General features: G+C 33.2%; 2 protein-coding genes across 4 annotated transcripts in view; both read right to left on the bottom strand.

Annotated features, from left to right (window-relative positions):
• Positions 1 to 2,896, bottom strand: part of LOC123565032 (broad substrate specificity ATP-binding cassette transporter ABCG2-like) — a 65,891-nt gene extending 62,995 nt beyond the window's left edge. Inside the window, exon 1 of the mRNA XM_053537671.1 lies at positions 2,816 to 2,896. Coding sequence (XP_053393646.1) covers positions 2,816 to 2,827 — 12 coding nt within the window. The 5' untranslated portion in view covers positions 2,828 to 2,896. The remainder of the gene's footprint in view (positions 1 to 2,815) is intronic.
• Positions 2,897 to 3,853: 957 nt separating this feature from the next.
• Positions 3,854 to 17,707, bottom strand: part of LOC123565033 (inositol polyphosphate multikinase-like) — a 57,434-nt gene continuing 43,580 nt past the window's right edge. For all 3 annotated transcript variants that reach the window (XM_045359017.2, XM_045359019.2, XM_053537668.1), the window contains one exon: positions 3,854 to 16,566. In XM_045359017.2, coding sequence (XP_045214952.1) covers positions 16,004 to 16,566 — 563 coding nt within the window. In that variant the 3' untranslated portion in view covers positions 3,854 to 16,003. The remainder of the gene's footprint in view (positions 16,567 to 17,707) is intronic.

Genomic DNA, 17,707 nt, shown 5'->3' with positions numbered 1-17,707 from the left:
CTTTCGTATATAACACATTTATATGGAAAGCACCGAAATAGCTTTGTTGCAATAGCAGCCACAATTAAAAAAAAAACATACGTTTATCTCTGTTTTTTTTATTTTATTTTTATTTTTTTTTATTTTCATACAGCCAGAGGTTTATCAATAATTGAGTACAGAAAGAGTTAACAGGCCACTGATACAGCTGACAAGTGTAAAATGTTTATCATGTCAGGTAACACATTTGTCATAGCAAGGCCCTTGAACAAAAAAGGTACGAATATTCCAGAATCGGAAACTTATCTTCCCGATCAGGAAGCTCAGTATATAGATTTATATTGAATAGAGTACTTCAGTTACACAGATAATACTTTTAAAACACTTTAATATTGCCAAGCTTGATGATTGCTAAAACAAAATAATATTTTTCCATATGCTTTGACAAATACACAGTTTATACTCATATAGTGCAGATGACTTGTTTTAAATGTTATTTTGCTCAGACAGTACTGGCCTAATATGATTTCAAGTACGCAATATAGTATGCATCATTTAAACTTTCATATGGACCTAAAACAACAACAACAACAAAAAGAAACTCTGAACAGATAAGGGAATATTTAGTAACAAGTTTCCCGTTCATGAAGTTGGGAAAATCATCAATTAATTTCACGGACGGGAAGTTTCTCCCATTGTTTGTGAGTAGAATATTATTGACCTTTAATTAATTACATCGTCAAATTTATCTCGTTTTTTTTTCTTTTTATTTTCTTTTTTTTTATTTTCCACAAACATAATGTATCGGGTACATACCGTCAGTATTTATATTTCGTTTTATGACACCGAATAGTAACAATATGCTTCAATTTATACGCTTCCCCTTTAACATTTATTGGGTATTTTTCACGTGAGCATAAACGTGTACCCGTTGATCACCCGTTTACATGCTTATATAAACATGTTCAAGTCAATTGTTGTTCCCAACCAACGTGACTTTTCGGTATCGTGCACATGAGAAAAATCGCTCGACTCTTAATAAGTATAAAACGTCTGCCAGACTTTATTATCCGTTGCCGAAGGCGGAGGGATATAGTTATAATAGTATCGTCCGTGTGTCCGAACATACATTTACATAGGAACAATAGGTAACTGTACTTTTTCTTTGATGTCATTCATTCTGTAAAAAAATTTGTTTGTTTCCGGGGTAACATGCTCAAAAAAATGTCGGTATTATTTTTTTTATTAGGGACTTTTCGAAAATTATTTTGGTGTCAAAAAATTAGTACAAATTAGGTGGTTATGACTACAGCATCAGTAAGTTGATTTCTAACATCACTGACCATGTTTAACGGATAAAAAATGCAGTTTTGAGAGAGCATTTAGATGTACTGATAAGGAGATTGACAATGCCCATTGCAAATATGGGGAAGAACTTTTTTTTTGGTTGTCCAAAAATTTTCAGTGAAAAACATAGTTCAGCTAGCCAGTCCCCCACTAGTCCCCCAATTTTGAAATATCAAAAAAGTCTCAAGAATTTACAGGCCTGGCATAATTTGAACCAAAAGGAAAGTTTCAAAAAAAATTAAAAAGTGTGTATAATGTATCTCCCAAGTTGATTTATTTCAAATTTATCCCAGTTTGCAACCTTTGCCTAAAGGGAGTTAATAATAATTTTACAAGTTGACAAATCTTTCATAGTTCTTATAGTTATATCATTCCTTAGGCAAATTATGTTTATTAAATCTATACTCCACCAAAGATTGAGAAAAGAAATTTTAAAAATATTTCCAGTGAAATTCAAGCATGTGTTAACCAAGCACTGAGTGAACACAAATAAGTATAAAGGATCAGTCTAAGTTTGTTAGTTTCAAACAAATCCATTTACTTAACTAAAATCTGATTTACCACCATTAAAGGGGGGTAATATTTTTTATATTAAAATTCAATAAAACATACATGGTTCTTTTTGTACCTCTAACAGAATATACAAACACTGAAAAATGCCACGAAATGTTGCTTAAAGGAGACTGATCTCATTAAGCAATAATTTTCATCTTTCAAATATTCTATTATACACTGTTCAGACTAGTCTGAACAAAAAAGGGAGGTAATAACATTTACACTGTTGCCTTTCCAGCGAATTTCTGTAAAATATAAAATTGTGGATGCAGATCTTTGAGAAATGTAATGAATTTTGTCTTATATTGATATCAGTCCTTACCCTAAGTATGTTTATCAAATGTCTAAAACGGTAAACCTACTCAGTAGATATAAAATGAACTTAATCCATCATTTACCTACAGCCGTAGGGATTCTGGACAACTATGCACTGTATTTTTAAAATATTGAATTTTTATACTTTTCAGAAGTACTTACATCACATTATTACTAAAATCAGGATTTTAACACAGTTTGATATGTCTGTTGATTAGACATGTTTTAACTTATGGGATGGAAGGTCAGTGAGAGAACTTTAATAATGACGTCAGTTATGACATCCCATTACCACATAATGCTCTGAAGAATGAATTTCGTCATAATTTTTATCGTAATATTTCAGTGAAAAATGAGCAAGGCCTTCCTGTGCTTTATCAACTGATTTACCATGGTTTATTGTTCCGAGGCTTGAATTTTCAACCACTCAAACTTATATCTTTGTGAGTAAATAAACCATGAAAACCTAATGTTTATTAAATTTTAAATAAAATGAGTATCGGGTAAAAAAAGGTGTCCATAACTCATATTTCTTACGTCTCTTTAACCAGATATTATTACGCCAGTAAAAGTGTGAAATAGGTAAAATGGTGAACCAGGTGAAAGAATAGATTGATACCTTCTCTGACATACTGGGACCAATGTAGTATTCCAACTGACACTGTACAATAGTGTTATATTACTGTGCACTATATACGTATGATACTATCTGATAATATATTGTAAATAGTTATCAATTAATTGATGAAACTGGCCTTGTTCGCTATCACTGATAATCAAATTTCAGATAATCGTTAACTTATATAACTACTTCTCCTAGCAAATAATCAGTACATTTTTATATAACTAATTGCTATTATTTTAAATATCTGTTAGGAAATACATAATTGCATGATACTAGCTGTATATGCAATACTTTTGCTAAAAATCCAAAGGATATAAGTATGTCTGAAAAAGTCAACTGAATATTATTTTGTGATACTAATCTCTCAATTTGATAGTAAATCACCTGAGGATCATACGAAGAACATTGGTGAACGCTATAGCTCATCCCAAGCACTCTACTGATGTAAGCTAAAATGTTAGGAAAGGTTTTAAATTAGTTTTTCTCTGATTGGGTAACTGAAAGATGCCTCATAAAACAAGATATTTCTTCAATTCTGTCATCAACATTTGATAATATAGTGTATGTGTTTCAACTTGATACCTATACTGGTTCCCTAGAAGGGATGGGACAGGGACAGACAAGATGGGACAAAGTGATTCAAATATAGCCCTCTCAGAGAATGTTTGGTAGGGGTATAATATAAAGGTAGAAAAAGATACTTCCTAAAATATTTCTGAAGCCTATGTATGACGCTGCATGTATTGGACTGAAACTTCATACAAACCTTTGCAGTCATAATGAATATATACATATCAGTGTCCACATCTCTATCTTTTAGTTGTTGATGGCGATGGAAAATTTGAACCTATCCAATTACATATATCCCGACAAAATATCTATATAACATACATTTTTTTATGGCTCGAACTACCGATAACTCCAACACATTTTGCTTGTCCTGTCGTGTTGGAGTGAACGAAGTCTGACTTTATGTATGTCATGTAAGTTCAAATTTCTCTATCTACATCTATAAACCAGAAAAAGAAAAGCCAGGTTATCATTTTTTATTTTTTTTTATTTTAATAAAAAACAAAGTCTGTCACATTATAAATATAATCATATAGAATCAATACACTTACAGTTTATAATTAACAAGCAGGCATTCATACTTTTCTGAATATAAGTATAAAATTACGATATCAAAAATTGTCAAGGCACGATCAACTTGTACAAAAATAAATAGTAATCTAAAAATATGTATAACGATAGCTTTAACAATGAATCACAATATACATGTCTATGAACTACTTTCAAACCAATCACTCAGAGGTCTTTTAGGCATATGTACACAAAATAAAACGATAATATATAACAGTGAATAAGGCATGCCTATATTCTATTAAATATTAAAGAATACATTAAGCTTCTTTTCATGTGCGTGAAATAATAATACCGATTTGACAAAGGTATTCTGTCACAATTATATATATACAAAGAATAATCATGAACATTTTTCTGCAAGTTCAGTTGGAACAGAGTAGATATTATAGTCCTCACTACAAAGAAGGATAGAGAGCAATAACTCTGTTGAGAAGTATAAAACAGATGTCAGTAGTTGTCTCCCTTGTATATGAAAATCTGCGAACTAGGTAAAGCAGAGCTATATTTTATTATAAATACTGAGGTAGAAAATAACTTACTACCGGTATTAAAGTTGGAATGTTAAAATAATGCTTATTGTACATGGATACATAATATAGTGTTAAAGTCTTTTGCCTTAAAGTTTAATCTTAATATGTAAAAATTCTATTGTGTTACTAGCAATCTATAAAAAAAATAGCGGCCTTTCTTGCAACAAATAAAAACAAAATTATACCTTGATATACATTTCTGGAAAAAAGTGGATACACAATATTCTTTCAGTGCTTTCAATGTGGAAAGCTACAAATTTGTACAAAAATACCACTCCAATAACTTGTCATCTTAATGAACAGACATGATTTTATTACTGTTATTGTTTAATTTCTTCTCTTTTTTTTGGCCCAGCGAGTAATGCCTAGTTGGGAAATGGTTTATTTTATCAATAAAATATAATTTTTGTTTAGAATCTACATTTCATACCAAATGAAAGTACAGGAACATTTTCCCCCCAGTAGTTTAGCTGAGAAAAAAAATTTCACAAACAGCTTTTTACCAAATAACCTTTCTGTGGCTTAAAATTGTCTGATGGGTAAAATCTCCAAAAGCCTTGAATTTCCCTTTTTATTTGTATCTGAAGACCTATTAATCTAAAACAAAATTGCCTTATGAAGAAAACATAAAAAATGGCCTACTTTCAGGTTCAAATGTCTAGTTTGAATGTTATTGACCACAGCAGCAGAGGTAATTATGGAGTATCAATAAGGCACAGCATTTCATCCATTGTGAGCCTGCCGGTAAACATGTCTTTATATTAATCAATGACATTATTGCTGCATCAGAGAAAACCATTTTATGTATAGATACAGAATATGGATAGGTAGAAAAAGCCACCTGAAAAGGTATAATTATTTTAACAATGGCCTTCTGCCATTTGATATATAGTTTCAATGAGGAATTGCATTGATGCTGATATTATTTTTGTATCATAGAAAAATATGGTTAAATTGCTTATCTTAAAGGAGAAAGTCAGTAGACAGTGTCAGAAACCTCAAATGAGGTCATGGGTTCAAAGCATGTTAGTCAAGGCTGAAAAAATAACGCTTTAATTATAAATTATCCGACAGTTTACACTGAAATGTAACTGAATGATTTGGAGTGACTTTTTCTTTCCTAAGTATTCTGTCCAAAACAATATTTTGATAACTTCAGTGAAATCTAAAAGATAAACCTTATATCATAGTTCAAGTAAATGCATTAAAGTAAAACTTACCTTACATAAAATTCACATTTAATAAGACAGGTTTGTAGGACTTTCAGGTTTAAAGGGTCATCTTGTTTCATTAAACTCATAAACTTTCAAACAATGTTTCAATACTAGGTAGAGTGGTCAAACTGTTTAAGCCAAGTACCGTATTTCAGTGTGTATAGGTCGCACTTTTTCTACCCATTCTGCTGCCTGAAAAAGTTCCTGCGACCTATACGACAGAACATTGCCACCAGTTTTTTTTTCGGGCCAATTTTCTGACCGTAGCTCTCGCAAAATTACGTGCATCTGTTACGAACGAACAAAATGGATAAAAAATATCAATATCGGCGGCTTTTCAACCAATAGCGGTTACTTTCAATAAAATATATCGTAAATAACCCATACAGACTATTAAAATCACGAATGACTTTAATTCAAAGATGTTTTTGCAGACTGAATCACGTTTGTTTCTACTTTCATTTTACTGGACGCCATTGACATGTACTCCGGGTTGGATAAATTCTGGACAGATCCGTCCTCCATTCCAAACATTGTTTATACTAAGTCTTAGCGTATTAAAAAACTTGAAAGATAATTTTTTACTTTTGATTTTTAAATAAAAGAAAAAAATCCAAAAAGAGATATTTTGTTAATCTTTTTACTCAGAATCAAAAGAACGCGGTTAATTACATGACACGGAAAGGTGTTATAATTGCTGTGCAAACAATTCACACTTAAACTTGCATGATAACAGAATGTAAACGCAAACCGTCTGCTGCCAATTAGTGTCAAAAAGCCGCTTTTCTTTGATATAATCTGTTACCGATACTACTGTTGGTACGAAACGGTTGGGAACGAAAACAACACTGTCCGATTTCCACCAATCAGGTTCTGATAATAATTCAGTCCGCGGCATCAATATGGCCGCCGCCATAACTTTTTTGCCGGTAAATATTAAATATTGCTGGGGGAAAAATCCGAAATTTAACTGCGACTAATACGCTAGAAGTTCAATTTTCCGACCATTTCCAGAGCAAAAATTAGATGCGGACTATACATTACCGCGACCAATACACACCAAAATACGGTAATCAATTAGAAAATATTATTCTAGCAAAATATATCTGAGTATATGACAGCAGACACTGCAAATCTTATTTAGTGTGATGAAAACCTGCTCAACAGTGAAATCTTACAAGAGGACCATGCTGGTCCTGAATCGCTCACATGTCCACACGCAACCCAGTTCATTGTGGCTCAGTTTCATTGAAAACACTATTTTTAGACCTACTGACCTAGTTTTGGACTGCAGATGACCCAGTTTCAAACTTGATCTAGATATCATCAAGATGAACATTCTGACCAACTTTCATAAAGATCCCATGAAAAATGTTAGAGTGGTCACAAGCAAAAGTTTACGCACGGACAACAGATGCCACGCGATCACAAAAGCTCACCTTGTCACTTTGTGACAGGTGAGCTAAAAATGGCGAGAGATGATAGAACAGTTACTCTATCTGTTACTAAATACCAATAGCTTTTTCACTGAAACACCAACAATTGTATAATTGGCATTACTGGTAGTTTCACTCTTAATTATGTGATGTCAAGCATAAGATTAAAGCTGTAAATACCTTTAACACAACAACCTTTTTTTATTCTGCAAATACAGCCTGAAACTTTCAACATAATATGCACTACATTTTTGTTCTGTAAAGAGTCTGAAAACTGTAAATACAGTCTGAAGCCTTCAACATAATGTACACAATTTGTTGTTCTGTAAATACAGTCTGAAGCCTTCAACATAATGTACACAATTTGTTGTCCTGTAAATACAGTCTGAAGCCTTCAACATAATGTACACAATTTGTTGTCCTGTAAATACAGTCTGAAGCCTTCAACATAATGTACACAATTTGTTGTCCTGTAAATACAGTCTGAAGCCTTCAACATAATGTACACAATTTGTTGTCCTGTAAATACAGTCTGAAGCCTTCAACATAATGTACACAATTTGTTGTCCTGTAAATACAGTCTGAAGCCTTCAACATAATGTACACAATTTGTTGTTCTGTAAATACAGTCTGAAGCCTTCAACATAATGTACACAATTTGTTGTTCTGTAAATACAGTCTGAAGCCTTCAACATAATATGCACTATCTATTGTACTGAAATTAAAGTCTGAAACCTTAACATACCCTAATATGAACTACCTTTTTTGTTTTGTATATATAGTTTGGAAACCATCAACATAATTGAACTATCTTTGGTTTAGAAAATAGTCATAAAGATTAAACAAAGCACAACAATAACTGCAACTGAGACTAATCACTTGCCAATACAACAGCCACAACATAAAACCATTACAGATGTACTGACATTGTTATGTAAAAATACAAGGGAGAGCAATTTTTTGTTTTACTTTTTGTTGTTTTGTTGCTTGAACATATTTAAGGTAACTTTGAAGTGTTCTAGATTTGATAGTGGAAGTTTGAGGCAAATCATTGAGAAATATTTCAGGTACTGCTTGAACTGGAACCTGGGTCAAACAAACAAACTTGCACTAGCTAGCTAGACAACTTCACTAATTTATCAGAGGCATTTAGTCATCTTATCATTTGGGAAAGTCGCTAAGTGGTTAATTCCTTTTTTTTTTTTTTTTTTTTTAATTTCCCTTTAATAAAAAACCCAACTCATTCTGACCTAGTGTGAAAATGTAAAAATCTGTTAACCACACCTTATTTTGTTCTGGCCGAAAATAAAAATGTACATATTGTTCAGAGAACAAACAACAACAAACAACAACAAACCTGCCATATTACAGCATGTAACAGTCAATTTACCCACACATCTGATACTATCTAACCATCAACTCCCACACAGCTGCAGCACACAATCATCTATTTTCAGAAAGATGCAGTTTCTAGGTAATTAGTGGGATTAAATTTCTGAGGAATTATCTACAACAAGAGGAAATAAATACCTGAGCCGCGCCATGAGAAAACCAACTTAGTGGCTTTGTGACCAGCATGGATAAAGACCAGCCTGTGCATCCTGGTCAGGATCCATGCTGTTCGCTAACAGTTTCTCTAATTCCAATAGGCTTTGAAAGCGAACAGCATGGATCCTGACCAAACTGCGCGGATGCGCAGGCTGGTCTGGATCCATGCTGGTCGCAAACCCACTATGTTGGTTTTCTCATGGCGCGGTTCACCTGTATCAGGTTTAACAAAAAAGTGAAGAAATTTAATTCAACAAAAATGCTTACAATATAACACTTGAAATGTATTTAAGGTAGTTCTGCATGTTTAGATCAATTTTTTTTCTTCTATGTAGAATTTGACTAAAACCACGATTTTGCAAAAAAATCAAGATATACTATAAACAAAATTCAGCCAATTAGAAAGATTTCTATAACTTAGATTTTGATGAAACTTTCACAGTTTTACAAAATGTCTTTTGTTTGGTCAAATAAATTAACTATATTTATATATTCTGATATTAACCCATAGTTAAAGAGAACTGAAAATTTCAAGCTGATTAATTTAAGAGCCAACTTGTTTTTGTGTCAACTTCTTGTTCATATATTTAATCTTTAGAAAGACTAAAACATTGCCAGCTTTACTGGTTAAAATAAAAGTTTCTATTTAAACTGTGGTTTAATTTATGCTTCCATCTGCTAGAGCCAGTCTTCCGGGCTTCATTCTATGTTTTACTGATAAATGATATTACACCAACACTTCCAGTTTTTTTCGAAGGTGCAGAACTAACTTAAGGCAATAACATCAAAAACTGAGAACAAAAGCTTTACCTTGATCTATCAAAGTAAAAATATTTCATAAAAAAAAAATCATTCGAAGTGAAAATATTTCATCAAATCATATGCACACAGCAAAACTTTATAAAACTATCAAGAAAAAACAAGTTTTCATACCAGTTACAAACAGAACACTAGTTGAGAAGTTCAGAGGCAGTTTTAAGTATTTTACATTCAGAGTCAGCAACAAAAACAAATAATGAAAAAGCAGAAAATATATACAGATACAAGATTATATGAAATGAGATCTTTTTCCTGGGTATTCTTGAGTTAAATAAAGACACATAAATAGTGATATGATTAAATTTATACTAGGGATTAGTGGTCAACCACATTTAAGCAAGATTTTATGACATTTTTCAGTTTTAGTATATGTATGATAATCATTTTTTAATGAAATTTTGTAACTACCCCCTTGGAAGTATTTAAAATATGGACTATTGCTTCTATTTGCAATATAGTTCCCAGTTTTACATTTGAATTGATAAATACTTGAATATTTCTGACATGTTTTCATTTCCTCCTCAAAGGTGCAAATCTCTGACAAATATTATACAATATTTCTCATTTTCATATTATTCCTTAGGCAAAGTTTGTTATTTATGTCTCCCCCCCCCCCAAATATTGTTTTTGCCCTGTCCGTCCGTACGTCACACTTCATTTCCGAGCAGTAACTGGAGAACCATTTGACCTAGAACCTTCAAACTTCATAGGGTTGTAGGGCTGCTGGAGTAGACGACCCCTATTGTTTTTGGGGTCACTCTGTCAAAGGCCAAGGTCACAGGGGCCTGAACATTGAAAACCATTTCCGATCAATAACTAGAGAACCACTTGACACAGAATGTTGAAACTTCATAGGATGATTGGTTATGAAGAGTAGATGACCCCTGTTGATTTTGGTGTCACTCCGTCAAAGGTCAAGGTCACAGGGGCCTGAACATTGAAAACCATTTCCGATCAATAACTAGAGAACCACCTGACCCAGAATGTTGAAACTTCATAGGATGACTGTACATGCAAAGCAGATGACCACTATCGATTTTGGGGTCACTCTGTTAAAGGTCAAGGTCACAGGGGCCTGAACATTGAAAACCATTTCCGATCAATAACTACAGAACCACTTGACCCAGAATGTTGAAACTTCATAGGATGATTGGTCATGAAGAGTAGATGACCCCTTTTGATTTTGGGGTCACTCCATCAAAGGTCAAGGTCACAGGGGCCTGAACATTGATAATCATTTCTGATCAATAACTAGAGAACCACTTGACCCAGAGCATTGAAACTTCATAGGATGACTGTACATGCAAAGCAGATGACCCCTATCGATTTTGGGGTCACTCCGTTAAAGGTCAAGGTCACAGGGGTCTGAACATTGAAAACCATTTCCGGTTGGTAACTTGAGAACCACTTGACCCAGAATGTTGAAACTTAATAGGATGATTGGTCATGCAGAGTAGATGACCCCTAACCATTTTGGGGTCACTCTGTTAAAGGTCAAGGTCACAGGGGCCCGAACATTGAAAACCATTTCCGGTCAGTAACTAGAGAACCACTTGACCCAGAATGATGAAACTTCATAGGATGATTGGTCATGCAGAGTAAATGACCCCTAACAATTTTGGGGTCACTCTGTTAAAGGTCAAGGTCACAGGGGCCTAAACATGGAAAACCATTTCCAATCAATAACTTAAGAACCTGTCAACCCAGAATGTTGAAACTTCATAGGATGATTGTTCATGCAGAATAAATGACCCCTATTGTTTTTGGGGTCACTCCGTGAAAAGTCAAGGTCACAGGGGCCTGAACATTGATAACCAGTTCCGATCAATAACTTGAGAACCACTTGACCCAGAATGTTGAAACTTCATAGGATGATTGAACATGCAGAGTAGATGACCCCTATAGATTTTGGGGTTAGTCTATTTAAGATCAAGGTCACAGTGGACTGTTCATGTAAAATTATTTTTTTGGAAATAACTTGAGAACCACTTGACCTAAAATGTTGAAACTTAATCGGATGATTGGACATGCAGAGTAGATGATCCCTATTTATGTTGAGGTCACTTGATCAAAGGTCAAGGTCACATGAGCCTGAACAGTGACTTGAGAACCACTAGGCCAAGAGTGTTGAAATTTAGTGGGATGACTGGACATGCCAAGTAGATGATCCCTATTGCAGCCAACCATCAGTGTCTCTTTGACTTTCGCTCCTGACTCCTATTGACTTCTTGCCTATAGGACTTTGCATTGGGGGAGACATGCGCTTTTTTACAAAAGCATTTTCTAGTTATCTTATAGCATTCTAAAAAACTATCTTGGTTTTGCAAACAAGATAGGGAAATCAAATTTTAACTTGAGCTGCTTTTGAGAAAAGCACATGTCTCCCACGTCTGCCTAATCATATAGATTGGCATTTCTTCTCCATTATGTATCTGAGTCAACCATGCACCAAGACCTGTATCACTGACATCAGTATTTTCGGTAATTCAAGGGCCATAATTCCGAAGTGCCTGGGCCGATTTGGCTAGTTATCGAACTTGGCCGAGGACTTATTGTCAAATACGTTTGTTCAAATTTGGTGAAGATCGGATGAGAACTGTTCAACTTAGAGCCAGACAAGATTTGTGACAGACTGACAGATGGATGAACACACACACAGACAGGAGTAAATCAATATGTCTTCCACCACAGTCATGTGGGAGATAAAATAATACCTCCAGTGAACAAGTACATGTAACATGTACTGAACATTCAGTGAACACAAATAAGAGTAAATGATCAGCTACTCAGTTTCAAACAGAACCCATTACTTGGCAAAAGATCTGAATAACCACCTCCGAGACCTGAACATAGAGAAAAATGAATATTTCAACATTAAATGTATTTCTGACAGGACAACATTTAAATGCTTTTGTCAGAAATGGCATACAGTAAACAGACAAAAAGAAAGAGTGTTTTCCTGAATCTAGCCATGCAATGATTATAGGGTACAGTTTAATGTACATGTATTTTTTTTGATTATTCAGCAATTTTCTACAATTTTCACAGTCTGTCATTCTTTATTTCCATTTAGTTCAAGGTGAATCCTGGTAACACTCCAGTGGTTTTGAGTTGTTTTATTATTTAAAGAAAATGACAGTATTTCAAATTCTACCATATCTAATTTGCTTGAAACATTATAAACCAGCAATATATCCACTGGAAACTTGCAATGTCTGTCCGAAAAAAGCCTTTAACTCTGGGAATTATACCTTTTTTAAAAAAAAAAAAAAAAATCAGGTGTAAAAAAAATTGTTTCCTGTATCCCGACCTACCCTAAATTTTTGGCCCGACCCTAAAATTTTTTATGGCCTTGGAGAATTTTTTTTTTCAACTTTTTAACAAAAAGTTACAAAACTACACTTTTTATGCTTTAAACATGGCCAGAGATGTTAGAAATCAACTTACTAATACTCTAAAGGCATAACCCCCTTATTTGTATTCATTTTTTGACACAAAAATAATTTCCAAAAAGTTCCACTTAATAAAAAAAAATCCCCCCAAAAAATTTACCGACCTACCTACCCTAATTTTTCTGAGCATGTTACCTGAAACAAACTTTTTTTTTTCATGCCTCACTTCTTTATAAAATTAAGACATTCCACTCATTAATGAAACAGTGGAGTTTAATTTAACAAAATTTAATAAAATTTGTTGGGTAAACCTTATTTATAGTGAACACTTCATTAAGACCGAAACAATTTGTACCTTCAAAAGAACATAAAACTATTACAGTTACACATTTAGCTTATTCTACAATACAACATTATCTATGAAAAAAAACAACTTCAGTACAAGAATGAGAGAAAGTAAGTCTCTCGTATTAGACCAGTTACTATCAAATCAACCCTACAGTCATACATATCACAGATACGTGTACCAGTTTTGTCAGTTACTGTGGAAACACTGTGTTCTACAAATTATTCCTGGAATGACTCATAAATAATGCTCAACCTTTGAAATAAGTAATACTATGGGAAATATTTCTCTGCTACCAGTCCAACTTATCATAAAATAAATGATAAAATAAATGACATTAAATATCTAATGAAAATGTCAACAGTTGTTAAAGCAAGATCACTGAAGGTACCACAGTAGTAAAAAGATAGGCTAGAACTTCTTGGGATAGTCAGATAATGGCCAAATAAATCCTCTTTTTTTTTTGGAGCTGAATTGGCATTTTCATGTTTTATACAAGCCAGTTGCTTGGATTCATAATTGATATTTTGGTAGATTTTAAAGCTTTTTAGAAATGTAAACAAACCTTATTACATGTGTTCATACCAATATGTTAGCTGTCAGATAGGAAGATGTTCCATAGTATTGACAAAAATCTCTCTGAGAAGATATGTGACCCTTTCTTTTCTTGGTGTTATTTTTTTGTTTTTGTTTAAAGGTCACTTATGAACATTTTGGTTAGTAATTCTTTTTAAATTGGGCCTGTCTATGTGTGACAGCTCTCAGAAGATTGTTTATTTTTTAACAGAACAAATTTATTTACTACCTTCCAGTCTTAAAGGTCCTTGATTCCATAATTATCTTGATGCCAGTCATTTGTCTCTATATAGTTTCTATCATAGTTCTCAAACAAAGACACAAGTCTTCCTGGTATTCTTGGAATTCACCATTTTTTTTTTATTTATTCGAGTTTACTTTTCCTGGAAAATGGAATATTATAAGCTGTATACTGTTACATATTTGTTATAAGAACCACAAAAAATAATAACCAACTACATAAATTTAAATATTTTCCTCAATTTAAGTTACTTATGAATAGTGAAAATATAGCAGTTTATACTTAATTAAGGGCCATAACTCTGGCACTATTTGAGTAGTCTTGCCTTTTAACAAACTTGTCGCTGATCTTGTGACTATATGTATTCTGTGTGTTTTCATGAAAAATGTGAAATATTGAGATTTTGAATAATTTAAGGGCCTTAACTCTGTTGTATTTATAACAACTGACACATATTCTAACAAGAGCACTGTCTGTGTGTTCCAACACTTGTCTGTGAGTGGCTGATCTAAGTCAACATGCAAGGAACAGTTACGATTCATGGCCTTCTTGATCATGACTTTTTATAAAATTTCAAAGCTATAATATTCTAGTAAAGTGGACCTACATTTTTTTATACATAAGTTCTAACCAAGAAATGCCAATTTTCTACGTACAAAAAAGGTCATAATTCTAATAAAATACAAGCTAGAGTTATAGTTCTTGGCCAAACTACTCTCCAAATGATGATAATTATGTCTGAATAGTTCAGCCATTGCTCTTATAGAATTCTGAAAACTGAACCTAAGCCAAAATTTTAACCAAGAACTGGAAATTTTTTTAAGTACAAAAAGGGCCATAATTCTAACAAAAAAGAAAGTGAGAGTAAATGTTCTTGACCTACTTATTCAACTTTGATAAAACAAAAAGTATGCAAAGTTTCAAAGCTTAAGCTTTTATAAAAGTGGACCTAAACAAAAATCTTAACCAAAGCTGATGCCAAACATCATGTGACAATACCTTGTAGATCTTTTTTTTCAATAATCAGACCTGCTTAAAATGACTAAAGTTTACTTGTTTCTGGATAAAAGCCATTAATGTGATCATTTATTTTTTTATTTACATTTGGCGTCAATTGTATCTCCCTTGAGTAAAACTGAAAAGTAATTTGCAAGAAACAGATGTACTTTCAAACTGAATGAAAGCCAGTCTTTTAACATGTAGTAAATATTTCTTTTAAAGAAACAGTCAACAAGTCTTTCATAAACCGTGGGGAATCAAATAGTTCGTAGAAATGCCAATCTAAAAAAAAGCTAAGTTTATCAACCATTTCTTTTCAAAACTCTCATGTTTACGAAACTTGCAAACGTTTAACAACTGTGTCAAAGACATAACAGAGTTGCTAACTGGCTGAATAAAGTCGCCTGTGAATTTGCAAATGCACAATTCTCACAAAAATTTCACAAGTATTGACATAGGCCATCAGCAGACAGCATTTTTTCCTGTCATGTTAACATTCTTGCAAATAGTCAACAGGCCAAGTGATAATAAGCAGAGTACAGATAAAAAGTATCAGGTGACTAATTTCACTTTGATACTGCATCTGAGCAAATTCTTGAGTTCCAAGAGCTACTTATCCTTTAGCACTTTGTGTGCAGGTGAACTAAAACAGTATGTTAGGAAAACAAGGTATCGAACAAATACCATCATTCATTTCTACCAAATGCCTTGATCTAACAGAACTTATTTGATTTTTAGTTAATATATAGCACATTGACAAATTTTCTTTTTAAAACTATAAACAATGCAAACTACGGACTAAAGTTTACAAAAAAAATATCTCTGCTGAAATATCACCAACAATTACCTGCTTTTTATAAGCAAGACTTTGTAAAGCATGTTCATCAGACTTCAACCATATTTAAAATATTTCCTTGGCTTCATATATCCATAAACTGCTATGAATCCAGAAGCTGTTGCATATTGGAGATTAGATTTTTTAAACCATACAGGTAGTTATCGTCCCGTTCTTCTACATTAAACACATGCGTAAAATCTATCATACGCACATCTGCCAGAATTGCATTATGGTTGTTAACTCCAGAACTTCCTGACGTAGACTGTGTATCAACTGATATGTTACTAACTGATGCTGTCAGTGAGGAATTGTCCGTTCTACTTGATGACGCCGTATCCATTTCCGATAACACAGTTTCCGTTGATGTTGTCAAATCTGTGCTGTCGGTTACGCGCGATGATGCATTGTCCGACTGATCAGTCGAGTCCGTCTGCTCAGAATCCGTCGTACTGCACATACAGTCTCCCTTGTGACAATGACTGCAGGGGGTATAATAGTCAGTTTGTTGTGTATCCCCTTCATATATCATTAACAATGAGCTAGCATAAAATGAAAATCGTCTCTGGCTTTCAAACCATTTTTCAATTTCTTTTAACTTTTCAATTAAAAGGAGTATAGCATCTTTTCTAAGTCCATGTTTTATACTGAAGTAGGTCCCTAGTCCTGAAAATGAAACAAAAACTTATTTGTTAACAAGGCAAATAACAGCCATTTACTAATTAAACTGTTCCAATTTTCTCCTCAGTTTGTCCTCACTTTTCATAACATGCAGAAGAGTAATGGTAGGTCAAAATTGCATGCTATTAGATAAGAGTAGATAATTTTTTGCAACAGTTTTATTTTCTCATTATTTCTCCTTTAACTCCCTGGGGCCGAAATGTGACTATAGGCGTTATATTTTCTACCCCTGTAGCGTCGATATGCGACTATACGCGCGTTATCAGGACTCCCCAGGACGGCGATTGACGAGTATAGTCGCGGCACCGAGATCATTGTGATTGCGATAAGTACTTGTTAATTTTGATAATCTTGACAAAAGCAAAATTACTTTGCATACTGGCTATTATTTCTTTGATGTAATAATTACTAGTTGTGCTAATAATTAGTTCCCTTGTTAAAATAAATGTCTGTATCTATGCAGTAATGTAAATGAAATAAAAAGATGATCGATCTCCGCTGTATTACTTGTCATACTGTATTTCAAAAGAGTAAAATAATGTCGTCGGCCAGAGATCTTTCTTAAAATGAAGAAAATATTCATGTATTATCATGCTGATTCTGGAATATCAGTTCCGTTGGATGATGATTCCGACAATGCGATTCCATTATCAGACAAATGAATGGTCGGAAAATGTTAAGTTTTAGAAGGCTGAAATATTGGTACACTTACATTACATACGATACAAATGGTTAAAAGATAACACAACAAAGCATGTTTCATAAAATACAAAAAAAGTATATGTAAATAAATGCATTTTTGTAAATTTAATAATTATTCAAAGATGGATGTAAATATTACAATTTAACTGTCTCAGCACGTGACACACAACATTTGTGTACATGTTTAGAAATAGATTATACATCAAAATAAACCACTGATATTCACACAAAAACGGGTGTAAATTTATGTAATGCTGATGTAAATATTCAGTGTTAATGATGCATTTCTATTTATGGGAATTTAATGTTCAAATATCTATTAAACGCAGTAGGTGTGTTAAAATTATGAATATTTCGAAGTGAAAATTTTGTTCTATTTGAATATCATGGTTCATACACATTCTTTCAGACAAAATTTCCTGAC

Source organism: Mercenaria mercenaria, chromosome 2 (assembly GCF_021730395.1).
Source record: "Mercenaria mercenaria strain notata chromosome 2, MADL_Memer_1, whole genome shotgun sequence".
Taxonomy (NCBI): Eukaryota; Metazoa; Mollusca; class Bivalvia; order Venerida; family Veneridae; genus Mercenaria; species Mercenaria mercenaria.
The sequence above is the reverse complement of the archived record's forward strand: the minus strand, read 5'-3'. Positions and strand labels throughout refer to the sequence as shown.